The sequence below is a fragment of the Amphiura filiformis genome, chromosome 12 (assembly GCF_039555335.1).
Source record: "Amphiura filiformis chromosome 12, Afil_fr2py, whole genome shotgun sequence".
NCBI lineage: Eukaryota > Metazoa > Echinodermata > Ophiuroidea > Amphilepidida > Amphiuridae > Amphiura > Amphiura filiformis.
The window spans coordinates 12,844,598-12,869,862 of record NC_092639.1 but is presented as its reverse complement, the minus strand read 5'-3'; the positions used below and the strand labels follow the sequence as shown (position 1 = coordinate 12,869,862).

The 25,265-nt window shown below is 36.0% G+C and overlaps 1 protein-coding gene across 1 annotated transcript in view; it reads left to right on the top strand.

The window, feature by feature from the left end:
- LOC140165810 (uncharacterized) overlaps positions 1 to 25,265 on the top strand; it is a 108,318-nt gene that overhangs the window by 57,807 nt on the left and 25,246 nt on the right. The window contains 2 exon segments of the mRNA XM_072189133.1: positions 2,350 to 2,606; positions 24,760 to 24,899. Coding sequence (XP_072045234.1) covers positions 2,465 to 2,606; positions 24,760 to 24,899 — 282 coding nt within the window. The 5' untranslated portion in view covers positions 2,350 to 2,464.

Here is a 25,265-nt window from a genome sequence, read left to right as displayed (position 1 = left end):
AGAAACATGGTAAAGTTCCAGTCTATATAGTTATAGCTATGAGACCAAGAGATGGTTCCTATCTTTCTGGTAAAACGTCTTCATATTGGTGTACATAAAACTAAGGGCGTGCCGTAACTGCCAAATTAGACAGGTATATCAGGAGTTCATGTGTGAAAGTTTACATCATGAAAGTTGGCTCGAGCTTTATGGAAAAGAGTGAAATAAGAAAACATGAAAACCTATACATTTTGATTATTTTCCAAACGGATACCAACGCCTTAAAATTCTATGAATATTGGGCGCTATTTCAAAATAATGTCACCCTTGATTCATTTTATTTGAAACTGGGTTCCTTTTTGGTATCAGGCATTGGAAAAGGAGCCAACGTTTCTTCATATGTATCATTTCATTCATTTTAATAACTGAAACAGGAAATCCTTGTTCGAAAGTGAGAGATAAGACGATGTACTACAGGCCTATATACCCGAGAAAATTAAAGGTGCATAGTTCTTGAAAAACGTGTATTTTAGTAATATATTACTAGGGATGTGAGAGTACTCACATCATAGTCCTGGATTATCCAACCACAATGTCACAACTATTGTTACAACTTGTGACAACGTTAAATGAAGTTGCTTGTTACTGGGGCTAGATGGCAACATCTTGCAAATTCGGCATTGTAGGGTGCACGCCACCAAATAAATATTAATCTATGTGTTAAAAGGTGTGGAGGAATTCGTCATTTTCTTATGGTTAAAACTCCCTGGATCATTCAAAATACCATTTTGCCTAATGTTTATGATATATACCTTATAACCAACAATTGTTAGGTAAGTAGTTACATATTGTTATACATGAGTCAAAAATTAAATATGCTGCGATTTTACTAAAAAGCAAATCAAATTATCCGTATGATGTGGGGAGTTATATGCCAAAAGGGTCGAGGGTCAGTTTGAACAGAGAAGATTCTCATCTTCTCTGGTTTGAATGAAAGTTGGACCAAATTGTTTGTCTGGATTTAGGAGTCAGAAAAATAATATAAAAAAACAATGGCTGGCGCACAGCACGGTCTGTCAGTAGCTGAATTGACAAATTTTAAATGTACAATTTGAAAGGTTGTTTGCCCAAATTGGTACGTAGCTTTAGCATTATGATCAAATAAAATGGAGTGGGAATAAAAACAACATTTATATATAATATCCTTATCATTTTCTATATAACTGTGAACATCCGCCGAATGTTTTGAAATGTTGCGCATTTGAATACAAGTTCAGTTATGTCAAGCGTAAGTTGAATAACCTAAATGTTAGAGACAGAGGAATGAGTTGTTCATCTGTGGGCTAAAGAGACACACTTCTGTTTAGCTGAAAGGATTGAATTTCTTACCCTAAATAGGCCGCCACGGCATATAGCATTATAACTGACAAATGGTTTTTGATAGATGAAAATTAATGTTCCTTATCTCATGGTTGCTCATCTATTCATAGTCTGTGCCAGTGATGGGATTCAAACGACATGAGACCTGACGGTTTCGTGGAAAATCGGAGGAAGATAGTTGAATAATAGAATGTTGGTTAGACTTAGGTCATTGTTTTATAGTGACTTGCTTTATTTATTTTGGATTGACAAGACAAAGAGGTAAATAATACTCTATCGTCAATAGATGTGTAAGTGATGCATTATTATAATGAATGAACACTTATCATAATTTTTGCTTACTTCAGTTTGAGCATCTGCCAAAAACGATAATACAAAGTGGCGGGCTCTTAACAGGATTTACATTAATTAGGAAAAAAAAAGAAGAAGAAAAAGATTCACTCTGGATTGAGTATTTATTGTGCAACAAGATGTGAATGTGAAAGTGTAGATTTGCTTTTGGGAATAGGGTGGTCCAATTGTGAACTGCTGTTGTGGACATCGGTTTTTTTTAACTTCGTATATAAATGAAATGCAAACATGGAGTAAAAGACGTCTTTGTATCTGGTCACAGTAACTTTATACGATTGTTAGCCAAAAAAAGCAAGTTTTTAATCTTTACGCAACCGTACACTTAGATTTGGTGTATAATAGTATAGATCGTCATTTTATTTATTTCTGGAGGATACACTGCAAATTGTATGAAAAGGATGTTTCCACTGTATTTGCGTCTGTCCGTATCTTCATCATCGTGTCCCCAAGAGCACTGATTTATCCTAGCACGTCATTTGGGCGGGATTTCTGTACACATTTAGTACTTAAGGCCAAGTTTAGTATACATACAAGTTTTCTAACCTGTAGAATAATTCACTTACTAGTATGTAAATGAAGAGTGTTTACTAAGGCGCTAGTGATATTTAATGTGATTTCTTTCTTTCTTTTGGTTTTCAGTTCTGTGAAAACACCAGAACCAACCCATCACGTGGAATACGTACCAATATCTTTCCTGCTATTCTGTGCATATGCTTTGTGTGGTAAGACATAAGAGAAGCGAGCCTTTATCATAATGGCGGCATCTCCAGATGTGGCTAATGATCTACAGACCTTGCTGCAGAACACTGATGACACTGTACTTGATCGGCTGGTTCAAAGTGGCGGGGAATTTGATCTCTTCTTAGCAACTGTGTTACAGAGAGGTAGCAATGGAGGTAATTTTGAGATTCCAATTTGCCAATACGGCTTACGGCTTGCGTCTCAATTGCTATTCTTTTGAAGTATCTCTGCCAAGACCTAATTTCAAAGGAATTTAAGGAATATGTCACACGGCGTAAGCTGTATTGGCAAGTTATAATCTCAATATATCAACAGTCTATTTGAACGGTAAGGTATTGAAGGAGCTGAAGATGATGATGGTAGATATCATATCAGATAATGAGGATTACTATGTTATGTTAAATAAAATGGTGATTAGATGGTGCATGGTGATATTATTGAAGATGATTAACGTTAATGATGAAAGTGATAATGATATGATTGTCACGATGGTGGTGATTATAAAGAGGTGGTGGATAGAGGATGTTGCATGGATAATGGATAAAATGATGGTTGGTGGTGCTGGTGGTGAAAATAGCAATGATGGAGATGGTTCATTATAATATGATGACAATAATGATTTTAGTGTTGTTGGTTCTGATTGTGCTGCTGGTGATGACGATGGTGATGCAATGAAGATGATGAACCGACTTCCTGTTGTTGATACTGTAGAATATTGCCAATTTACCATTTCCTGTATTAACACGCTTAAATATTTCCCCATTTCTTTTTCCCTATTTTTCGTTTGTGATGTCAGTTCTTGATCATATCAAGTTAATACTTGTTTGATATCAATAATGGCATATACGAATCTTTACAATCACTTAAAATTACTTTATAAATTATCACAGGGACAGCTAAAAACAAACAAGAAGAAACAACGTACTTGAATAATATAAAACAGAAATTACACCAGCATGATCACGTAATATCAGTTCCGATACAGCATTACAAAACAATTGTGGTGGGAATAACAATGGGGAATAATTGAATTTTGACGCATTGATAGCGATATTTTGACGGTGTGGTTCAATTCAATAGACCAAATTAGCTGAACAAAAGCAGGCTATGTTTAGAAAACAAACTACTCTTGATTAGTTTATCGTGTGTGCGGGTATTATTAAAACAACGAATCAAGAAAGAGGAGCAGACAGAAGTCCAGAAAAGCAGAGCCTGTAGGTAAATAGGTACTAAGTAAGAGACGGAGGGAAATTATGACATCAAGATGCAAGAGGTGCCGTTGGATAGATGGTCTTTCTAACGGATTAATAAAACAAGGAAGTGAGATTAGTTACGTCAGCTAACGTAAGTCGTTGTATGTAACTGTCCAGTTATTAGCATATCATCTGTTATCCATCACATTCATTGCTTTTGTTTGCAAAAAGTTATTGTATTATTAAGAATACAAAAAGAAAGCACGTTTTTGGCTCTGAGCGAAGCTAAAAGGGCCTAACTGATCGCAACAATTAGAAAGCCAATTCGGGTGTTGGTTTTTATGCTAAGGATGTTTGTCTGTTTGATATTTGGTCTTGAAATTTGTTTCTAAATTTTGCTTATTTATTATTTAATCGATTGCACTCCAGGTAGATTTCAAATACTGTTGATAAAATATGATTTTTTGGTAAAAAAGGCACGATGAACGAGTTGTTTTGTGGTACCCCGTGTGTGCTAGAGATTATTTTGGTCTGTATAATTTAAGTTGCGTAAAAGTGACGGAAACCAACGGAGGGTAATTTCTTAAGATTCAGTTCAGATTCAGAAGTTATTTACTATTTCATAACTTTTTTAAACTATTTCTTTACAATTTAAATAAAGAAATAGTTAAGGAATGTCAAAAAATGGTCAAGAACATGTCTGAATCTTGAATAAATCTGAACTAATGAATCGGGTAAATGAATTTCCTAGTGGACTATTTTTCCTTGCGCAAGTGCACATATTTTTGTGACCTCAATTTTTGTGCAAAACACGGACCGAAAGTCATGAAAAATGTTCGTATTTCATCACACTCATTGTAGTTTTGTTAGAATATAGTTTTAAAAAGTCAATTTAATCATATTGTGGACATGATTCTGAGGGAAAATTATATTTTCAATGAGAGATTTTACTTTACCCCACTTCGCAATATTGAACAATTTCCGTATTTTTCCATAGCAAAAACAGTCTAAATAAATGATGTTCCACTTTGCACAACAATTTTATACTTCAGAATATCAAAGATTGATATGTTTTCTCTTGAAAAACAACATGGTTTTTAGGCCTTCTTAAGAAATTCAAGACCAAGGTTTATTTGATCGATGTTACGTCGATGGTCGCCGATCTCGCCATGATTTTGGACTGCAGTCTGCATGATATGCAGCTTGCTTGTTTACAAATTACAATCAGGAGGTCATGACCTATGGCGTATTGATCGATTCTGATCTGTTCTGATTGGATGGTCTCAAGGTCGTCACAGTTATGAATGAATAATTCACAAGGTCATGGGGGGGGGGGGGGGGCAGTAATAGAAAAGGTCAAAATAATGTTGGATAATGAACATAATAATGTACATAATAATAATAATAATTGAAATCAAATGTGACTGAAATTAGTGGTTTCAGAAATCATTGATTGCAAGTTGCAAAGTTTCATCTTTTACTATAGGGGGCGAGATGGCCGAGTGCGAGATGGCCGAGTGGTTAAGGCATTGCGCTGCCGGCCGGGAGATACGATCGACGAGGGTTCGAGCCTTGGGCTTGCCTTAGGTGAAAATTCTCTTCCCTCCCAAAAAGTTCCTATATGGTCAGGAATCCTTCAATTCAGTTCAGAAATTTAATCTCAGAATTTAATTGAAGAATTTCTTCTCGCCCCCATACACTGCTTATCACGTGCAGATATAGGTAGTGTATATGTGCTTCGTCCGTGGTTCGGAAGTCACGTAAAGCCGTTGGTCCCGTGTACAGGAGGGCTCTCGATCATCCCTGTGCACGTAAAAGTGTCAGAGCTATTCGGAAAGAGTAGGGGATCACCCCCGGTTCTGGTATCTGTACCCCCTTCCCCTAGGTTCCAGGGCAGTATAGTAGTTGTCTGTACAGTGATAGTAATAGATTAGTTGTGTTTGTGAAATGGTGATATAGATTATACATGTAAAAATCGAAATTCGAAAATTACACTGCCGTTGCAGTGACGCGTAATTGTCGAAATACACTGCCGTTGCAGTGGTGCGCCTGAAAAATAGGCGGGATTTCCTTGAATTATTATTATTATTATTATTATAGGCTGGATACAGTTGACATTGGAGTCATTTCGGGGTCATCTGAGGTCAAATTAGTAAAAACTCATATGGGCATGAAACTTGGTAGGTTCAGTCAGCGTAAAATATGGTAATTAAGTACCTAATTTGCATAATTTATGCGTAAAGCAAAATACCTTGTGAACAGATTATCTGGAGATCCGTATGGGGTACAGTGACGTAACTTGGTGGGGAGTAGCGTGGCCAGATGTTCTCGACCTGATTAGATTATCAGCGCAAAATATGCTAATTAAGTACCTAATTTGCATAATTTATGCGTATTTGATGCGTATCAAGCAAAAAAACCCTTGTGAACAGCTTATCTGGAGATCCGTATGGGGTACAGTGACGTAACTTGGTGGGGAGTTGCGTGGCCAGAGGTTCTCGACCTGATTAGATTTTCAGCGCAACATACTTTATCCAATTTCGTGAGGTCAAAGGTCACATAAAATGTCAAGGGTCAACTGAGGTCACCAAATCTTTTAATAATTAATTTTCAACTGTGCATCACATATCCAAATAACAGCTTGATCGGTCATGTAATTAAGGAAATATGACGACTTTAAGATAGTCGCTTTCCATGTAAAGTATAGTAAAGTAGCACTTTCAATGAGTGATAACTCGTAAAGGAAGCATCTTTCTGTTTTGATTTATTACTTTGATGAAATAGTTCTTTGGTATTGCCAAATTTGATTGCAAATTTGTAAGGTGGGCCCCTGAACCCTGGCCATTTAAAGCCAAATTTTTGGAAGGTCATTTTGGGGTCACCAGGGGTCATCTGAGGTCAAATTAGTAAAAACGGTCGTATGGGCATGAAACTTGGTGGGTACAGTCAACATTTCAAGCCAAATTTTTGGAAGGTCATTTCAGGGGTCATCTGAGGTCAAATTAGTAAAACTGTCGGATGGGCATGAAACTTGGTGGGTACAGTCAACATTTAAAGCCAAATTTTTGGAAGGTCATTTTGAGGTTACCAGGGGTCATCTGAGGTCAAATTAGTAAAAACTGTCGGATGGGCATGAAACTTGGTGGGTATAGTCAACATTTAAAGCCAAATTTTGGAAGGTCATTTCAGGGTCACCAGGGGTCATCTGAGGTCAAATTAGTAAAAACTGTTGTATATGCATGAAACTTGGTGGGTACAGTCAACATTTAAAACCAAATATTTGGAAGGTCATTTCGGAGTCACCAGGGGTCATCTGAGGTCAAATTAGTAAAAACTGTCGTATGGGCATGAAACTTGGGTACAGTAAACATTTAAAGCCAAATTTTTGGAAGGTCATTTTTGAGGCCACCAGGGGTCATCTGAGGTCAAATTAGTAAAAACTGTCATATGGGCATGAAACTTAGCACGGGGGTACAGTCAACATTTAGAGCCAAATTTTTAGAAGGTCATTTCAGGGCCACCAGGGGTCATCTGAGGTCATATTAGTAAAAACTGTTGCTTGGGCATGAAACTTGGTGGGTACAGTTACCATCAGCCAGATAATCGTGCCCAGCCGATAACCGCCAAATTCATTTACCTCTCTACCAAAAGTTATCATAAAAGCAGGCGGTCACAAAAGCAGGCGAGACTCGTGGTTCGAGAACCGCCTTGTTACCCTCTGAAATGGCCTTTCCTGTGGTGCTAAATGTGCAAAAACCATCTGGACCCCACTGGGGATCCTTAAGGGGACCCGCTGGCCGTGCTGGGCAAGAGTTCCGCTCGCTATGCTTAGCAAGTTCAGGAATTTTTTGGGTCAGCTTGTGACATCTCTGACTGTTGTATTTAGTCTGAAACTTGGTGGGTAGTCACCAATTAGAGCCAAATCCTTATTCAGACTAACACTATTCTTGACATATAGGCCTATTTTGATACATTTTGATTAGTTTAGACCCATTTGGACCCTTTTCCATCCAATTCCACCCGTTTCGATCCATGTGGCTAAATAGTAATTCCCAAAATTGATTGATGTATCATTGTATGCTCTGCACATGAGATAGCTACCAACCGACCAGATGTACCCATTGAATGTAATATGTCACATATACTCAAATGATTTCACCTGTTGCACATTTGACTTTCACTGTCACCATAAAGCACAGAGCCACAGCGCCATTGGTGCTCTTGTATTCATTGTATTCAAAAATGAGGACAGTCATTGGTGTTAAGTTTTAAGAAACACATACGTTTAGTACAAAAATGAGGCCAGTAATTGGTGTTAAGTTTTAAGGAAACACGCACGTTTTGTACAAAAATGAGGACAGTCATTGATGATAAGTTTTAAGGAAACACATGGGTTTTATAATAAAATGAGGACAGTCATTGGTGATAAGTTTTAAGGAAACACATGCGTTTTGTACAAAAATGAGGACAATCATTGGTGTTTTAAGGAAACATGTTTTGTATAAAAATGAGGACAGTAATTCGTGATAGGTTTTAAGGAAACATACGTTTTGTACAAATATGAGGAGAGTCATTGGTGTTAAGTTTTAAGGAAACATGCGTTTTGTACAAATATGAGGAAAGTCATTGGTGTTAAGTTTTAAGGAAACATACGTTTTGTAAAAAAATGAGGACAGTCATTGGTGTTAAGTTTTAAGGAAACATACGTTTTGTAAAAAAATGAGGACAGTCATTGGTTTTAAGGAAACATGCGTTTTGTACAAAAATGAGGACAGTCATTGGTGTTAAGTTTTAAGGAAACATACGTTTTGTACAAAAATAAGGATAGTCATTGGTGTTAAGTTTTAAGGTAACACGTTTTGTACAAAAATGAGGACAGTCATTGGTGTTAAGTTTTAAGGAAACATGCGTTTTGTACAAAAATGAGGACAGTCATTCGTGATAAGTTTTAAGGAAACATACGTTTTGTACAAAAATGAGCACAGTCATTGGTGTTAAGTTTTAAGGAAACATGTAGTTTTGTACAAACATGAGGACAGTCATTGGTGTTAAGTTCTAAGGAAACATGCGTTTTGTACATAAATGAGGACAATCATTGGTGTTTTAAGGAAACATACGTTTTGTACAAAAATGAGGACAGTAATTTGTGATAAGTTTTCAGGAAACACATACGTTTTGTACAAACATGAGGACAATCATTGGTGTTAAGTTTTAAGGAAACATGCGTTTTGTAAGAAATGAGGACAGTTTTAAGGAAACACATACGTTTTGTACAAAAATGAGCACAGTCATTGGTGTTGTTTTAAGGAAACATGCGTTTTGTACAAATATGAGGAAAGTCATTGGTGTTAAGTTTTAAGGAAACACATACGTTTTGTAAAAAAATGAGGACAGTCATTGGTGTTAAGTTTTAAGGAAACACATACGTTTTGTTAAAAAATGAGGACAGTCATTGGTTTTAAGGAAACGTGCGTTTTGTACAAAAATGAGGACAGTCATTGGTGTTAAGTTTTAAGGAAACATACGTTTTGTACAAAAATAAGGATAGTCATTGGTGTTAAGTTTTAAGGTAACACGTTTTGTACAAAAATGAGGACAGTCATTGGTGTTAAGTTTTAAGGAAACATGCGTTTTGTACAAAAATGAGGACAGTCATTCGTGATAAGTTTTAAGGAAACATACGTTTTGTACAAAAATGAGCACAGTCATTGGTGTTAAGTTTTAAGGAAACATGTAGTTTTGTACAAACATGAGGACAGTCATTGGTGTTAAGTTCTAAGGAAACATGCGTTTTGTACATAAATGAGGACAATCATTGGTGTTTTAAGGAAACACGTTTTGTACAAAAATGAGGACAGTAATTTGTGATAAGTTTTCAGGAAACACATACGTTTTGTACAAACATGAGGACAATCATTGGTGTTAAGTTTTAAGGAAACATGCGTTTTGTAAGAAATGAGGACAGTTTTAAGGAAACACATACGTTTTGTACAAAAATGAGCACAGTCATTGGTGTTAAGTTTTAAGGAAACATGTAGTTTTGTACAAACATGAGGACAGTCATTGGTGTTAACGCGGCTGTGTACTCTAGACATTGTTTCTTTCGCAAAATTGAGTTTTTTTTTGATATGTTTGTACTTTGTTATGTTTTTTATAAATACAAGGAACGAAAATCCAGATTTGTAAACTCCAACTGCAATATTTTAAGGATTTTATTTCACTATTCCACTCGTGTTTGAAATTGAAAAAGAAAGAAAATCTTTGTTGTACCAGCAGGATACACGCGCGCAACAACGCATCGCGTTGCGTATCGCGCAATTTGTTAATGCACAAATACGCTACCCATACGCAACGCTTATCTGCATGCGCGGCGCATCTTATGGAAACACCACGGAAGCACTGATTTCACAAAACCTAGTGGTCAAATGGCTCCGTTTTAGCTGATAAAATGTGGGTTTTTTAAGTTCTTTCCCCGATTTAAATATCAAGTTATGAATGGATTTCGCTCAAACTTCTCAAGGGGCTGTGGATTTACCCCATGTTCACGTAATATAAGGTACAAAAACGAAAACTGCCGCATTCTCCTGTGAGATTCGATGAAAGTGCAAAATGTGACCACTTTAAACTTCAACGGCCATTATTTCAATGTTCATTTTCTCGGTAAAATGACGATTTAGGTACACGATAACTCAATAAATACAGCATCTATAGGTAAGCAAATATGATCATCGTAAAAAGCACGATCGACTCAAGAAACGGTTTTCTCATTTTTTTATATTTTGGTCTATTTCCGATTTTAGGCATCATTTTGTGCAAATAGGCGTTTGTGAATTTTAAAATGTTCAATTTGATGCCTTATATGGTCAATATTTTAAAAAATAAGGCCAATATAAAAAACCGTTTTTGGAATGGAGCCTCAAGATTGAGCGTAAAACAAAATAAAATATTTTGGAAAGAGTGTTTTTTTGTTATGTTGTACCTTACAAATATTGCCAAAAACTCTCTTTTTGTGATTTTCTTCATAATTGTTGTTTTTACCCCAAATCTGTATTTATATTAAGATTTATTGATGTCTTGCCTTCATAAAAAAATGTATACTTTTATATGTCTTGTGCGAATAATTACAAAGTTATTGCACTTTTACTACATGCATGTCTGAGAGTACACAGCTGCCTTAAGTTCTAAGGAAACATGCGTTTTGTACATAAATGAGGACAATCATTGGTGTTTTAAGGAAACATACGTTTTGTACAAAAATGAGGACAGTAATTTGTGATAAGTTTTAAGGAAACTCATACGTTTTGTACAAACATGAGGGCAGTCATTGGTGTTAAGGAAACATGCGTTTTGTAAAAAATGAGGACAGTTTTAAGGAAACGTACGTTTTGTACAGAAATGAGGTCAGTCACTGGTGTTGAGTTTTAAGGAAACCTACGTTTTGTACAAAAATGAGGTCAGTCATTGGTGTTTTAAGTTTTAAGAAACACACGTTTTGTATAAAAATGAGGAGTCATTGGTATTAAGTTCTAAGGAAACACGTGCGTTTTGTACAAAAATGAGGACAGTCATTCGTGATAAGTTTTAAGGAAACATACGTTTTGTACAAAAATGAGCACAGTCATTGGCGTTAGGTTTTAAGGAAACATGCGTTTTGTACAAAAATGAGGACAATCATTGGTATTTTTAGGAAACATACGTTTTGTACAAAAACGAGGACAGTAATTTGTGATAAGTTTTCAGGAAACACATACGTTTTGTACAAACATGAGGACAATCATTGGTGTTAAGTTTTAAGGAAACATGCGTTTTGTCCAAAAATGAGGACAGTCATTGCCAATGACTGTAGTTTAGTTTTAAGGAAACATACGTTTTGTACAAAAATGAGGACAGTCATTGGTATTAAGTTTTAAGGAAACATGCGTTTTGTCCAAAAATGAGGACAGTCATTGCAATGACTGTAGTTTTAAGGAAACATACGTTTTGTACAAAAATGAGGACAGTCATTGGTGTTAAGTTTTAAGGAAACACATACGTTTTGTACAAAAATGACGACAGTCATTGGTGTTAAGTTTTAAGGAAACATACGTTTTGTACAAAAATGAGCAGTCATTGGTGATAAGTTTAGGAAACACATTTTGTACAAAAATAAGGACAGTCATTGGTGTTAAGTTTTAAGGAAACACGCGTTTTGTACACAAATGAGGACAGTCATTGTTGATAAGTTTTTTAAAACAAACTTTGTGTTTCCTTAAGGGGTGGGGTATGAACGTTTGGACAGTATTTATTGTGGGACATTAGAGCACATCAAACATATCGAATTGCATTCTGAATACGAAGAATGTCCTGATATCAAATAATTTTGATTTTTTGAAATTCGCAATGTAATACACATTTTATGGTAAATGATTAAAATTGATATTTTTGATATTTAACAGTACTCAAGTAAACTTTATAAATCTGATAATTTATACTTAAAGTGTATGTAGGTGGGATGAAAAGCCGACGATCAATTGAAAATTTTGACCTTTCGTATTGAAGATATGGATTTTTTCCCCAAAAAACACCCAAAAAATTGGGTCTTTTGGGGAACAAAATCCATATCTTCAATATGAAAGGTAAAAATTTTAAATTGATCGTCGGCTTTTTCCTCCCAGCTACATACACTTTAAGAATATGTCATTAGATTTATAAAATTTACTTCGAGGACTGTTATATATCAAAATGTGAAAAATATCAAATTTTAATAATTTGTCATAAAATTTGTATTATATCATGAATTTCAAAAAATTAAAATTATTTGATATCAGAAAGACTTTCTTCGTATTCAGAATGCAATTCGATATGTCTGATGTGCTCTCATGTCCCACAAAAAATACTGTCAAAACGCTCATTCCATATCCCTTAAAAGGAAACACAGGAAGTTGACAACTTGTTTTTAATTTAGTTCTGCTGTTTTATTTCGTTATAGGTAGGGAGGAGAGAAAAGGGAGAGGGCGAGAAACACATGCATATGTCGGTAGTAATAAATTGAGTATGTTGTTAAATGGGGGCATGATAATATATTATATCAATGACATATCAGACCTACAACTTATTCTATCGTGTTCCAATTCCGAAGGCAATGGTAGGAAATGAAGATTTAATGAAATCGGGATGAACGAAACAAATATTTTTGGTAATACTCAAACATCTATCGATTGAATTTTTATATGAAAACGCCATGATTTCACAAAATATATCAAATTGAAATAAATTATTTGAAAATAAATATTTCACATTTTATTTGAAAATTAAGGGCTGGGGTATGAACGTTTGGACAGTATTTATTTTGGGACATCAGAGCACATCAGACATATCGAATTGCATTCTGAATACGAAGAATGTCATTCTGATATCAAATAATTTTAATTTTTGAAATTCGCAATTTAATACACATTTTATGGCAAATCATTAAAATTGATATTTTTGATATTTAACAGTACTTGAAGTAAACTTTATAAATCTGATGATTTATACTTAAAGTGTATGTAGGTGGGATGAAAAGCCGATGATCAATTGAAAATTTTGACCTTTCGTATTGAAGATATGGATTTTTTTTTTTTTTTTTTCCAAAAAAAATTAGGTCTTTTTGGGGAAAAAATCCATATCTTCAATATGAAAGGTCAAAATTTTCAATTGACTGTCGGCTTTTCCTCCTGCTACATACACTTTAAGAATATATCATTAGATTTATATAATTTACTTCGAGGACTGTTATATATCAAAAATTTGAAAAATATCAAATTTTAATAATTTGTCATAAAATTTGTATTATATTGTGATTTTCAAAAAATGAAAATTATTTGATATCAGAAAGACATGCTTCGTATTCAGAATGCAATTCGATAGGTCTGAGGTGCTCTCATGTCCTACAAAAAATACTGTCGAAACGCAATAAACGCTCATTTTAGATCCCTTAAGGTAATAAAGTAACATCTTGCATAATATCTTTAAAGTTTAGAACTAAAAAAAAACATTCAGCCGCTACAAGAACTGGGTGGTTAAGGTGTAAAATGTACGATTCGTTCACACACAGATTCAGGAAAACAAGCATTATCATGATTACCTTCGCGTTATTATATGCAAATTATATGCAAAAATGATTGCACTCATTTTACATAGAAATATACAGGTGGGGGTGTGTGTGTCAATTTGTACATTACACCGACACAGAAAAAAAATTCTACTTTATACTTTGGACATTAAAAAGTGCATAATATACATTTTCAGACTATTTTCTTTGCACTTAAACACGTCACAGTAACCTTTACCTCCACGTTACAAGCCTAGTGGCTAATAAAAATCATATAAAATAATTATCAGTAGGATTATTTAGTTATGGAAAGGGCTCAAGTATAAATCGAGGCTAATTTGTATGTGCATTGGATGTCATTACATCGGTTGAGTATTTTGATAGCATTTGAAGCGGTCAGGCAGAATCAAATTATCTCCAGTACTCGTCATTCCAAATCCATCGCTACGGTATAGTACTTGTCGTATTTTGTACGCTTTCAAATTCACCTCGGCGTAAAATCGCCAGATACCATCAGCGTCTGATAACTAGGTTATTTATCCAATTTCAGCTAAGAGATATACTAAATTTGTCCGTGGGAAGAAGAGCAACTGGATATAGAAAGCCTATATAGATGGAATCAGTGTATGTGACACGCGAGATTTAAGACAAATAATGATTATTTATCCAAGTATTTGCCAATATTTTGGAAAGATGGTCGGTCGTATATTTCGTATTCAAAATGTGGACAATGCGGGTGAAAATGTCCGTTTTTTCAATCATCACGGCCAGTCATTTTTAATTTAATAAGTCTTTGAGGTTCATATATTTTGACACCAGCGTCAATATTTGAAAGAGTTTGCCTTCTCCATTTTGGAGCGAACCTCTCAAGACTGAATTGATACATATTGGTGTCTTAATGGGTGAACTAAAAGCTGCGAGGAAATTTCATCTTAGTTTGTCATGATAATATGACGTATGTATGTGATGGTCGTGTTCTAGTATGTGAGCTTGAACATAGTATAGTGTTTGGAAAATGATGTTCACATTATCCGTCCGCACGGCATGATAGATTAAATTTATACAAAAGACCATGATGTCAGTGTGTATACGATCGATTTTTTATCTTTCGGATGCTGTCTTTGACCTTTCCAAAATATTGGTGGATATAGAGATGTTAAGTTAAAGCATCTCGATGAACACCATCAGATTTGTGTGGGCATCAATCTGTTCTACTATCTGAGAGCAAATTTCATTAGAGTAGTGGATGCAGCATAGCTAATGTTACGTCAAATATGAACATGATCACGTTTATTGGTAACATGATCCGATACATTATAATCAATATGGACCAAAAATACCGTTTTCAAGTTGTTAAGATTGATTTATATATACCTTGTTGAGAACATCGTATGCACAATTAGCCTCTCTCTGGCTCTGGTTTAATTAATATCTATCACCTGAGACCACGCGTGCAATCCTTTCACAAACCGGTTAGCTCCCTTTAATTCATATGTATGCGCGTGGGTTGATCAATTTGCCCATCAAAATGATGAGGTCGGCTTGTGATCAATAACAGAATTCTCTGGAGATCGGCGCTATACAAACTCCTATATCACGCTTTCTACTAGAGTCGTCAAAATGGAGAAGCAGATAATCTGCTGCAGGACCTGAGTTATAATGAAAATTTATAGTGTTAAGAATACTAGTAGTTTACTAACGTCCACTCAATACGTGTCTGTGATTTAAGATACAGCTATTAAAATAAATGAGGGGTGGGCGGTTCGTGGGATGGGCTATAAGAACTAGATCAAACCCGTAGCCAGGGGGCGGGTGCGACGCACCCCATGCCTATATCCGAACAAAAAGGTCCACTTTTTTGCAATTCACCAAAGGTCCACTTTTTCAGTAAACACTTTAGTCTTTAGAATCTGCCCTTTATTGAAGGAAAAAAATCACTAATAATAATATAAAGGTCCATTTATGAGCCCAACGCAGCCCACTGCCTAAATCCTGAGTGCGGGCCTGAGCTAGGTGGTCGTCATTTCGGCCCCTACATGTATACCTTCTCTCTTTTGTTGGTTGTCGTTTTGCATCTCTTGCTAGATTGACATTTCGTGATCCACAGCCTCTTCCCTCACTTTTCTCAAAAAAAGTTGAGATTTTTATACCACTGGAAACCCGTTGGCTACATAATGTTTATGTACAAAAAAATTCTTGCAGATTGATTCGTTTAGCAAAAAATATCGTCAAATTTGAATTGCGTTCTGGTATATCATGTATCAGAACGAAATTACAACATAATCATTCATAACTCGCAAACGCAAACTCGGAATCAACTGAAATTTGGGAATAGGCTATTTTCGTGGATACTGAAAATGTCATAAAAGAGAATGTTAGGATCACGAAATACTGCTTTAAGTGTATGAAATCGAGGTGCGATTTACAGAAAATAGGCATACAGAAATTGTCCTTGCTAGAATGCTAGACGACAAAATCAACCAATTACCAACTGCAACAGCTTAAAAGCTAAACTCGCTTCCGAAGATATTCCCTAAACAAACCTGTTACAAACGGATTTATCTACTACCATATTAATTATTCGTATGAAATATTAATGTAAGATATTAAAATAATCCAGCAATGTCAGTTTGTTTTTATCATATGACACTTAAGCCTAAGAGGAAGACCAATGTCACGTTTTTTATCATAAGTAGGTCGCATTAATAACGTCGTAGTGGATGGATGCATGCATTTATCTGGATGATGAAGATGCTGCGATGCATAGTCCTCCAAAACTGATGCACAGAGTGGTGGAAAAGTGGAGCTAGAGTCAGAAAACAGAGCATTCCCCATCTGTATATGTAGTTCTGATTAAACTTATAAACATCTCAAAAAAGTAACTAACCCCACTTAAATAATGACCATTATTCAAAAACGGGCGATTGTATTACAAATCTGTAAAATGCGTTGGAAGCAGAATTTATTTCTGCACATTTTGACACCTCATTTGCAGCAATTGACAAAATATTGACGTCACAGTGTACATGTAAATCAATGTAACCCAAGATTTGAAAGTTGCAGTAAATTGTATTGATTTTGTATTCAGTGTAATGGAAGGAAATCTGTGTAATGATATCTGAGTGTTTTTGTATTGTAAACATTTGTATGTAAGTGCAACTTTCAAATCTGGACCTCACTACATTAAATTGACCCGTGTTTTATTGTTTTCTGGGCTATCCTATCAAATGAGGTGTCAAAATGCGCAGAAATAAATTCTGCTTCAAACGCATTTTACAGATTTGTAATACAATAGCCCTTTTTGAATAATGGCCATTATTAAGGGGGGGGGGGGCTGGTTACTTTTTTTGAGATGTTTATATTGATGTGTATACACACATGCATCGGGGACACATGTCGATCTGGGGTGTAGGTCCTGATTGGTTTGATTTTCTTCATAGCTCTTCATATACTTGTCCAGGATAGGCGATGTTTCTCAGTGGTACAAAACACGTCGTATTTCCAATGTCTTGATTACAGAGTAAACGTATTCAGTAATGTGTTTGTTAAAAGATGGTAGGATTTTATATGAAAATACCAATCCAATATTAAGGAAGCTAGGGATCGTTTTCACACTAGGATTCACAACATGCGCATCTATCAGCACACAGTTCTTTAATCCCAATACATTTGTACATTCATTGAATGACCTTTGAAACGTTGGGTACAAAAACTCATACTCTGCAACTTAAGTCAAATTTTGCACTATGCTTGTTTAATTGAGGTTATTGGACTATGCCATTGAGATGAGGCTATTGTGGTCCATAGTGTCAGGAGCAAGTGCGTTTACGGAGTGTCAAATCGCGGACGTGTGACGTAGATAGAGAACATGATAAATGATGAGCTCGGGGCTGTGCTGTCAAGGAAATTCAGAGTGACTCGAAAGAGTTTGTCTATTTTCTCCCTAAAATCATAGACTTAGGGTCTATGCTAAAATATGCATAAGAAATGAAAGCCATTTATAAGTACGATTTTTGAGCTGTTGCAAATATAGGCCTACGTGATAAACGCACACTTTCGTTTGCTTGGAACTTTTTGATGCTCTGCGTGCGCGTACTAGCCATAGGATTCAACATAAAAAGGTTTAAGATATTTTTTTCAAAATATCAAGAGCTATTTCAAGAACCACTGAACCAATACTAGTTTGCTTGTTTGTACTAATGCTTGTTTGTACTAATTTTAATGCATTTTTCATGCTGATTCCAAATATGGTCATGATAATGTACAATTCTTATGTGTCAACGTTTTTGTGTCTTATTTCTCGGTATTAACACAGTCGTTGTTCCTCATATACTATAATTTTATTACACGACATTTACCATGAGTTGTATGTTGAATAATTTTCAACTATTTACTGTCATATTATCAGCATTATTTGTTTTCCGTTAAGATGAGAATATCTTATGTATACCTTGTGCAAAATGTCACTATACTGAGTAGTTACTGGTATTACCGTTGTAAAAGATGCTGATGGCATATCAGCTACCGATTTGTGTTTTGAAATTTGCATAAGAGAAACTCCTCTTAAAGACGCAAGATAAACGCCCGTGGTGTAGAGTTAATTGAGGCCACTGTGTCCAGGGAATGATGTCAGAATTAAAGCAAACCCATTTAAATGTAACTGAACTGTCAAAGAAAAGTCCAGTCGCTATAAATGGAAGGTTAGTTCATATAGGGGCCTACATAAAGAAGAAGAAAGTAATGAAGATTGGTCATTTCCCGTCGCCAGCAAATATATACCGCGCGGTTGGTTTTTATGTCGGTTAGAGATCAACAAAATGAGAGCTTTTCTGGTGTCGTGCAGATTGATTCGTTACAAATTGAACAGTTTTGTATCAGTAGGAAATGATTATGATTAATAATATTAAAATCGAAGGCCTTTCACCGCTGTTTTGGTCAAACTTGGGGTGTTTAGTAGCTGCTTGGTCCAAAAACCGGTCTTTCTGGGAGCATACCCGTATGATCATTATTTTGTGTTAAAGGGGCATTTCGTGATCCACAGCCTCATCCCCACACTTTTCTCAAAAAAAGTTGAGATTTTTATATCACTGGAAACCTCTGGCTACATAATGTTTATGTACAAAATATTTCTTGCAGATTAATTCGTTTTGCAAAGATATCGTGAAATTTGAATTTCGTTCTGGTGCACCAGAACGAAATTACAACGCATTGTCTATGGAGCAGTGTAATACACATAAATCATGCATTATTCGCAAACGCAAAATCGGAATCAACTGAAATTTTGGGATTAGGCTTTTTTCGTGGATATGTACTGAAAAATGTCATAAAAAAGAGGATGCTAGGATCACGAAACACTCCTTTAAGTGCCCCTCCCCCCTTTACTATTAATATCCGAAGGTCGGGTTCCTCCATTCATCATAATTGAGTCAGTTTTTAACGAACTAAGCTACATTGTACAGGGTGGGCCATTAAAAAGTTTACACTTTTTCGATGGCTTATTTCTCAGAAATAAAAACACATATTGAAATAAGTTGAACATATTTGTAAACCTCTATGTCTGGACTGTCATTGCTGAAAAGGGCATTAACATCCATGGTCTAATTACAAAATGGCGACCATTTAAAGCAGAGAAGTCAAAAACCACTTTGCACACACGTAAGACTATAGACAATGATCATGCATATTAAGTTTTTAGGCTTAAGCAAGATTTAAAAAAGTTTGATGACTCTTTATGCATTTACTTGAGTGTCATTGCCGGGGTCATCGGACTCATGCGTGTATGAGTTGTTTACTGTTTGAAAATCATTCACCTGTGAAATTGACACAAAAGGCTGATTGGACATGCTCATTTACATAACAAATACACTAGTTTTGGAGGAACTTCAAATTTAAAATGCCTTGCGTGCGTTCTTGTCATTCATGTTAGAGATACCCATGTAAGTACTTTGAGGTGATTCTTGCTGTTCAAAATGCGGCAGTTTACAAAGGAGGAACGAATTTTCATCGAGGAGGAAATTTCAAGAACCGGAAAGGTGCGCTCTGTCCTGAATGCATGGCCGAACCAGTTTCCGAATACCAGACTTCCTAGTCGCCGACACATCTATAATATTAAACAAAAGTTTCACTTACATGGAACTGTTCTCAATCGGAACAAATCTAACAGTGGGAGACCACGAACAGGAAGATCAGCCAATCACATTGCCGATGTTAGAAGGGATTTATAAGCTAACCCAAGATTGAGTACTCGACGGAACAATTGTCCCCATATTCCAAGGACAACGTTCAGACGAATCATCACTCTTGATATCGAATGGCACCCTTACAAGATCCTTAAGCGTCATGGACTGCAACCAGGAGATCCAAATCGGCGACTTCAGTTTTGTAACTGGTTAGTTAACAGAGCACGTCGCTTTCTTGATACCGCTGTTGTTGTTGACGAGGCAAACTTTCAAATGGACGGGTCTGTCTCTTCTCAAAACGTACGGATGTATGCACCGAAAGGCAATCCTCCAAGAGACTTTGCTTTTAACGTTCCACATGACAAACGCAAAGTTAGTGTTCTCGCAGCCGTCACAGGAAACAACCGGTTGATAGGACCGATATTCGTTGACCAGAACATAAATGGAAACGTTTACCTCATAATCAATGATCAACTAGAGCCTCAACTGGTCCAAATATTTGGACAGCAAGCGAACGGGGCCATCCGCAGGGCGTGGTTCTTTCAAGACGGAGCGCCAGCCCACCGTCTTATCGCTGTTAGAGACAGATTGCAGGAGTTGTTTCTGCATCGTGTTGTCGGCCTTGGACATCATGTGGAGTAGCCTCCGAGGAGTCCTGATCTGACACCTTTGGACTTCTGGCTTTGGGGTGATGTCAAGGCGTCTGTGTATGCCGAAGGTCCGCCAAGGAATTTGCGGGAGCTGAGGAGACGTATTACAGATGCGTTCACAAGGATCCGACGCACCAGGGTTACTTCAAGAGCAGTTCACCATATGTACGATCGTGCGATGATTTGTATTCGCGAGCAAGGAGGCCACGTTGAAGGACGATAAGAACACTTTAAAGACAGAAGCATTTTCACTGTGGCATGCATAAATACGTGACTTTATGGAACCATGATAAGCAGTAATGAAGAACAGAACTATTTTTATCAGAGTCAAATATGATTTTACTTGTATTCTTACTTTTCTAGTGCAATATTTTTAATTTCATGACAATTTGAGACAAATAACTAGTTTCCATTGAAGCACTGCTACGGTTTACATGTGTCTATATGAAGAAATAATTTCCGAAGAGAAGGAGAGACATTCCTGACACCTATTTATAAATTTATCTTGTTATATCTCTATATAAGATTTATGTTATAGTGCAATAACCATCATGAAGACTCGGGTATAAAATTATGCACATTAGAGAGATTGCGAAATTTACGTGAAACGTGACACGGGAACGCGAACAGCAAGCTACACTAGTCGAAAATCGGTTATTATGCCCTCTGGAGGATGAAATCTATTGTGAATTGGTCAATCGTGGAATTACCGTAAGGCGATTACGTTGCGGTTGGTAGCAAAAAATGACGTTCCAAAATGACAAAAAAAACGCATTATAAAATGCAGAAAAATGTTATGTTTATCTTGTTATGAAGCGAATCAAAGTATCCTACTGGAACAAGTAGAGTCCGACATGTAATAAAATCCATTTTGGGGGTTAAAATTGATCTCGTATAGACAAGAAGAAGTGAACAAATTTCAATTTTTTCGACGCGAATTCGAACGGGCAAATTGCCTATTCATTTGTGTGTGGAAAATGCCGTCCAAAAATCAGCTTGCGAAGAGGCGTTTTGGGCAAGATTGTGTCGTGTTACGGCATAAATGCGGTATAATTGTCTGTTTGGGACGGGGAACAGAAGTTCGTGCAACACTATTTTTCGCCTTGCTTGTTCGTTGTGCATTAAACAGCTGTCAAAGTGTTTTGCTTATGGATACTATTCAGTAAACTCAAAAATGTTTTTAAAACATGATAATGCATGTGTTTTTGGTTTTAGTTAAAACATTTTGATAACATATCGATGTATGTTTATATAAAAATCATGAAAACTCGTGTTATACTGAAAAAGTAATACAACAACATTTTAAGCCAAAATTCGAAATGCTATAGTAAAATATCATTTGGCAAACATATTTAAGTGTCTATTGTGTTAGAACGTTTATCAGCAAGTTTTGAACAAAAGGTTTTTTGAATATTATTAAAACGTTTAATGCCCTTGACCCTCACATAACCTTTAACCCGACATTTAACGTTTTCTGTAATATTTTGGTGTTTGCTGGGTAGTAATCGAACTAGGCATATTAGATTATTTATTTTCATTTTGCTTTAGAAAGTAAACGGTATTATTTATATGATAATGGAGTTTGTTTCTTGTTATTCGAATAATATACACCAAGACTTCCTAGGCATCCAACATCAAACTCTGTTTAGATTATTTAGACAAATAGCATACACGTGTGAACATAGGCCTATACTCATTTTCCAAAACTCAAATATCGCTAATCTGGACTGAATGCTTAGAACATTATAGATACAGCCAGTCGTATTTGCATATCAATACCGAGGAAAGTAGTTCGATGAAAGAAGATAATCTTCTCTGGTTCGATGTACCCAAGGTGAATCAATGGGTGCTTCCTATTACCTTTAGATTATTTGTCTCAGCATAGCGCCATCATGATTGCAATTGCGTTTACACGTAGTCGTGGTTCAGACTCTATGCGGCTATCACGAACATACTAGGAACGACGAGCGTTAGGACCGACACAAACTGGCTGTGTAGGAGGCTAGTTTGGATGTGAACGGGACTATGACGTTCTACCGCAAAATGCAGAAATCCGTAACCCGTATGGCGTTTGCAGTGAACGCCTCTCCGCAATCTCTCTATTATCTAGAATGCGACTGCAAACAAACGTTAACTGCGCAGATTATTTAAAGCTACTGTTACATATTCTGTTCAACTGGAAGGCTACATATTCTGTTTGAAAAAGAAATATTTATTTAAATATGGTTAATTTACAAGAGAAATATTGACAGAACTTTCATGCGTACTGTTATTTTTCTTCCTTTGTTCCTAATCCATTGTGGTGTGAACCAGCGACCACCATATATCGCGTGATCATCCGCTCCATTTGACTTATGTGTGTGCAAAGTGGTTTTTGACCCCTTGCTTCAAATGGCCGCCATTTTGTAATTAGACCATGGATGTTAATGCCCTTTTCAGCAATGACAGTCCAGACATAGAGGTTTACAAATATGTTCAACTTATTTCAATATGTGTTTGCACTTTTGAGAAATAAGCCATCAAAAAAGTGTAAACTTTTTAATGGCCCACCCTGTATGTTGATGCCTCCAATATTATGGATTTGACCATTGACGATCTGTAATATTATCATAAAATAACCTTCACGTTAAATAAATTAAATACAGTGTCCATACTGCCTAATTTACGAATTTCGTTTTGATGAATACTAGGGTTATCAAATTATACTTCAGTTAGTTCAGTATGCATGCTATAGTACGGTACTTTTGGCAGCGTTTGGTGAATGAGGTGGTAGAGGTGCGATACTGATGTTTACTTGGTGCGAAATTCGGTGGAGGTGGCAATAAGGTGGAAGAGGAGGAGGATGTTGCTGATTGGAGAGTGATAATAAAATATGATGATGATGACAATAGTGATGGTATTAGGATGATGACGGTTAGGAGGAACATGAAGAGGACTCGGGAGCTAGTGGTGTTGATGGGAGAGTGAGATATGACAATGGTGGTGGTATTAGAATGATGATGATGACGGTTTAGTGAGGAGGATGGTGGTCCTGATTGGAGAGTGAGAAGATGTAATATAATGATGATGACAATGGTGGTGGTGTTAGGATGTTGACGATGACGGGAGGATGAGGAAGAAGAGGATGGTGATCCTGATTGGAGAGTGAGATACAATATGATGATGATAACAATGGAGGTGGTAGTGATCCCAGCAAACAAAACGTTTTACAGAAAACGTTCAAAATATTGGTTGTATGTAAAGGGTGTAAAACGTTTTAATAACATTCAGAAAACATTTTTGAAAACTTGATTAAACATTCTAACAAGTGTTGACAAAATATTTTTTAATGTTTGCGAAATTTTTTTTTAAAATCAACATGTTGACAAGATTTTTAAACTGGTGTAGGCTTGTTTTTATGAAAATGTTTTCATAAATTTTATATAACTGACATTTAAATGTTATTTTAATAACATTTTATTTAAAAAAACGTTTTACCAAATCCAAAACGTGTTTTTAACATTTAGTGTTTGCTGGGTTGTTGTATAATGATGGTTAGCATTGGTTAGGAGGATGGGGAACGTGAAGAGGATGATAGTAAAGGTGGTGTGATTTGCGTTGAATGGTGGTATATGTTAAGATGCGTTGATGCTGGTGATGGTAGTATGGTTTAGCATAGGTTGTACTATTAAGGGGGTACTACACCCCTGCCCAATTTTGTGCCTATTTTTGCATTTTGCTCAAAAATTATAGCGCATTGGTGACAAGTAAGATATGTATATTATAGGGGCAAGGACTACAACTACTGCACTGGAAATTTTATTTCAGCACAAACAACAGTTGTGGAGTTACAGTCAAAAATGAGGGAAAACCAATATTTGATCAATAAATCAATAACTACTTGCCTTGAGTTGCTGAATTTTCAGTGCAGTAGTTGTAGTCTTTGCCCCTATAATATGCATATCTTACCTGTCACCAGTGCACTATATTTTTTGAGAAAAATGCAAAAATAGGCAAAAAATTGGCCAGGGGTGTAGTACCCATTTAATGATGAAGAGGACAAGGATGGTTTTAGGTGATAGTGATGTGTCTTGATTAAAAGTACGAAGCACTTGGTTATTTTAATTTGCTTCTTTTCTCCGTTTTAAACTTCTGTTTTCCACGTTTTTTTAAAAGCAGGAAACCTAACCTTCAGGATGCGTTTAAAACGTAACTACTTTTTGTTTTTCAATTAGGAACCTCATCTGGAACTTCATCTTTGGATTGGCAACACACGGGTAACTTGATGTGTAATGCTTTAACAAGGATTGAAATAGATCTCTCTCAACGAATCAATACAGAGACGACTACTGATCACCAAGATACAGAGTTAGAGGTACATTTATGTTAAACGTGATACTATATAACCGATGTCACGACTTAGGCTTTGTGTTGATTGTTGCTTGTGTATTATTATGTGTTTCCCAGAATGTTCGGTGTTACGTTAACTTGAACCGTTGTCTTTTTCCAGTGGTTTTATATATCACCACATTTCGCCTGTTGGCTGTCATAGTGGTTGGCAATACAAAACAGAAACGTTTAAATGTCAGGATAAGGCTCTTCACACTATATTCTTAGTTTACTGTTAACCGCCCGCGTCCAAAATTGAAAATTGCAATATATTTAATTATTTTATTTTTATTTTAGATTTTCTCCTTGAAAATAACTTTTAATGACTTTTACTTGCTACTTCCTAACATGA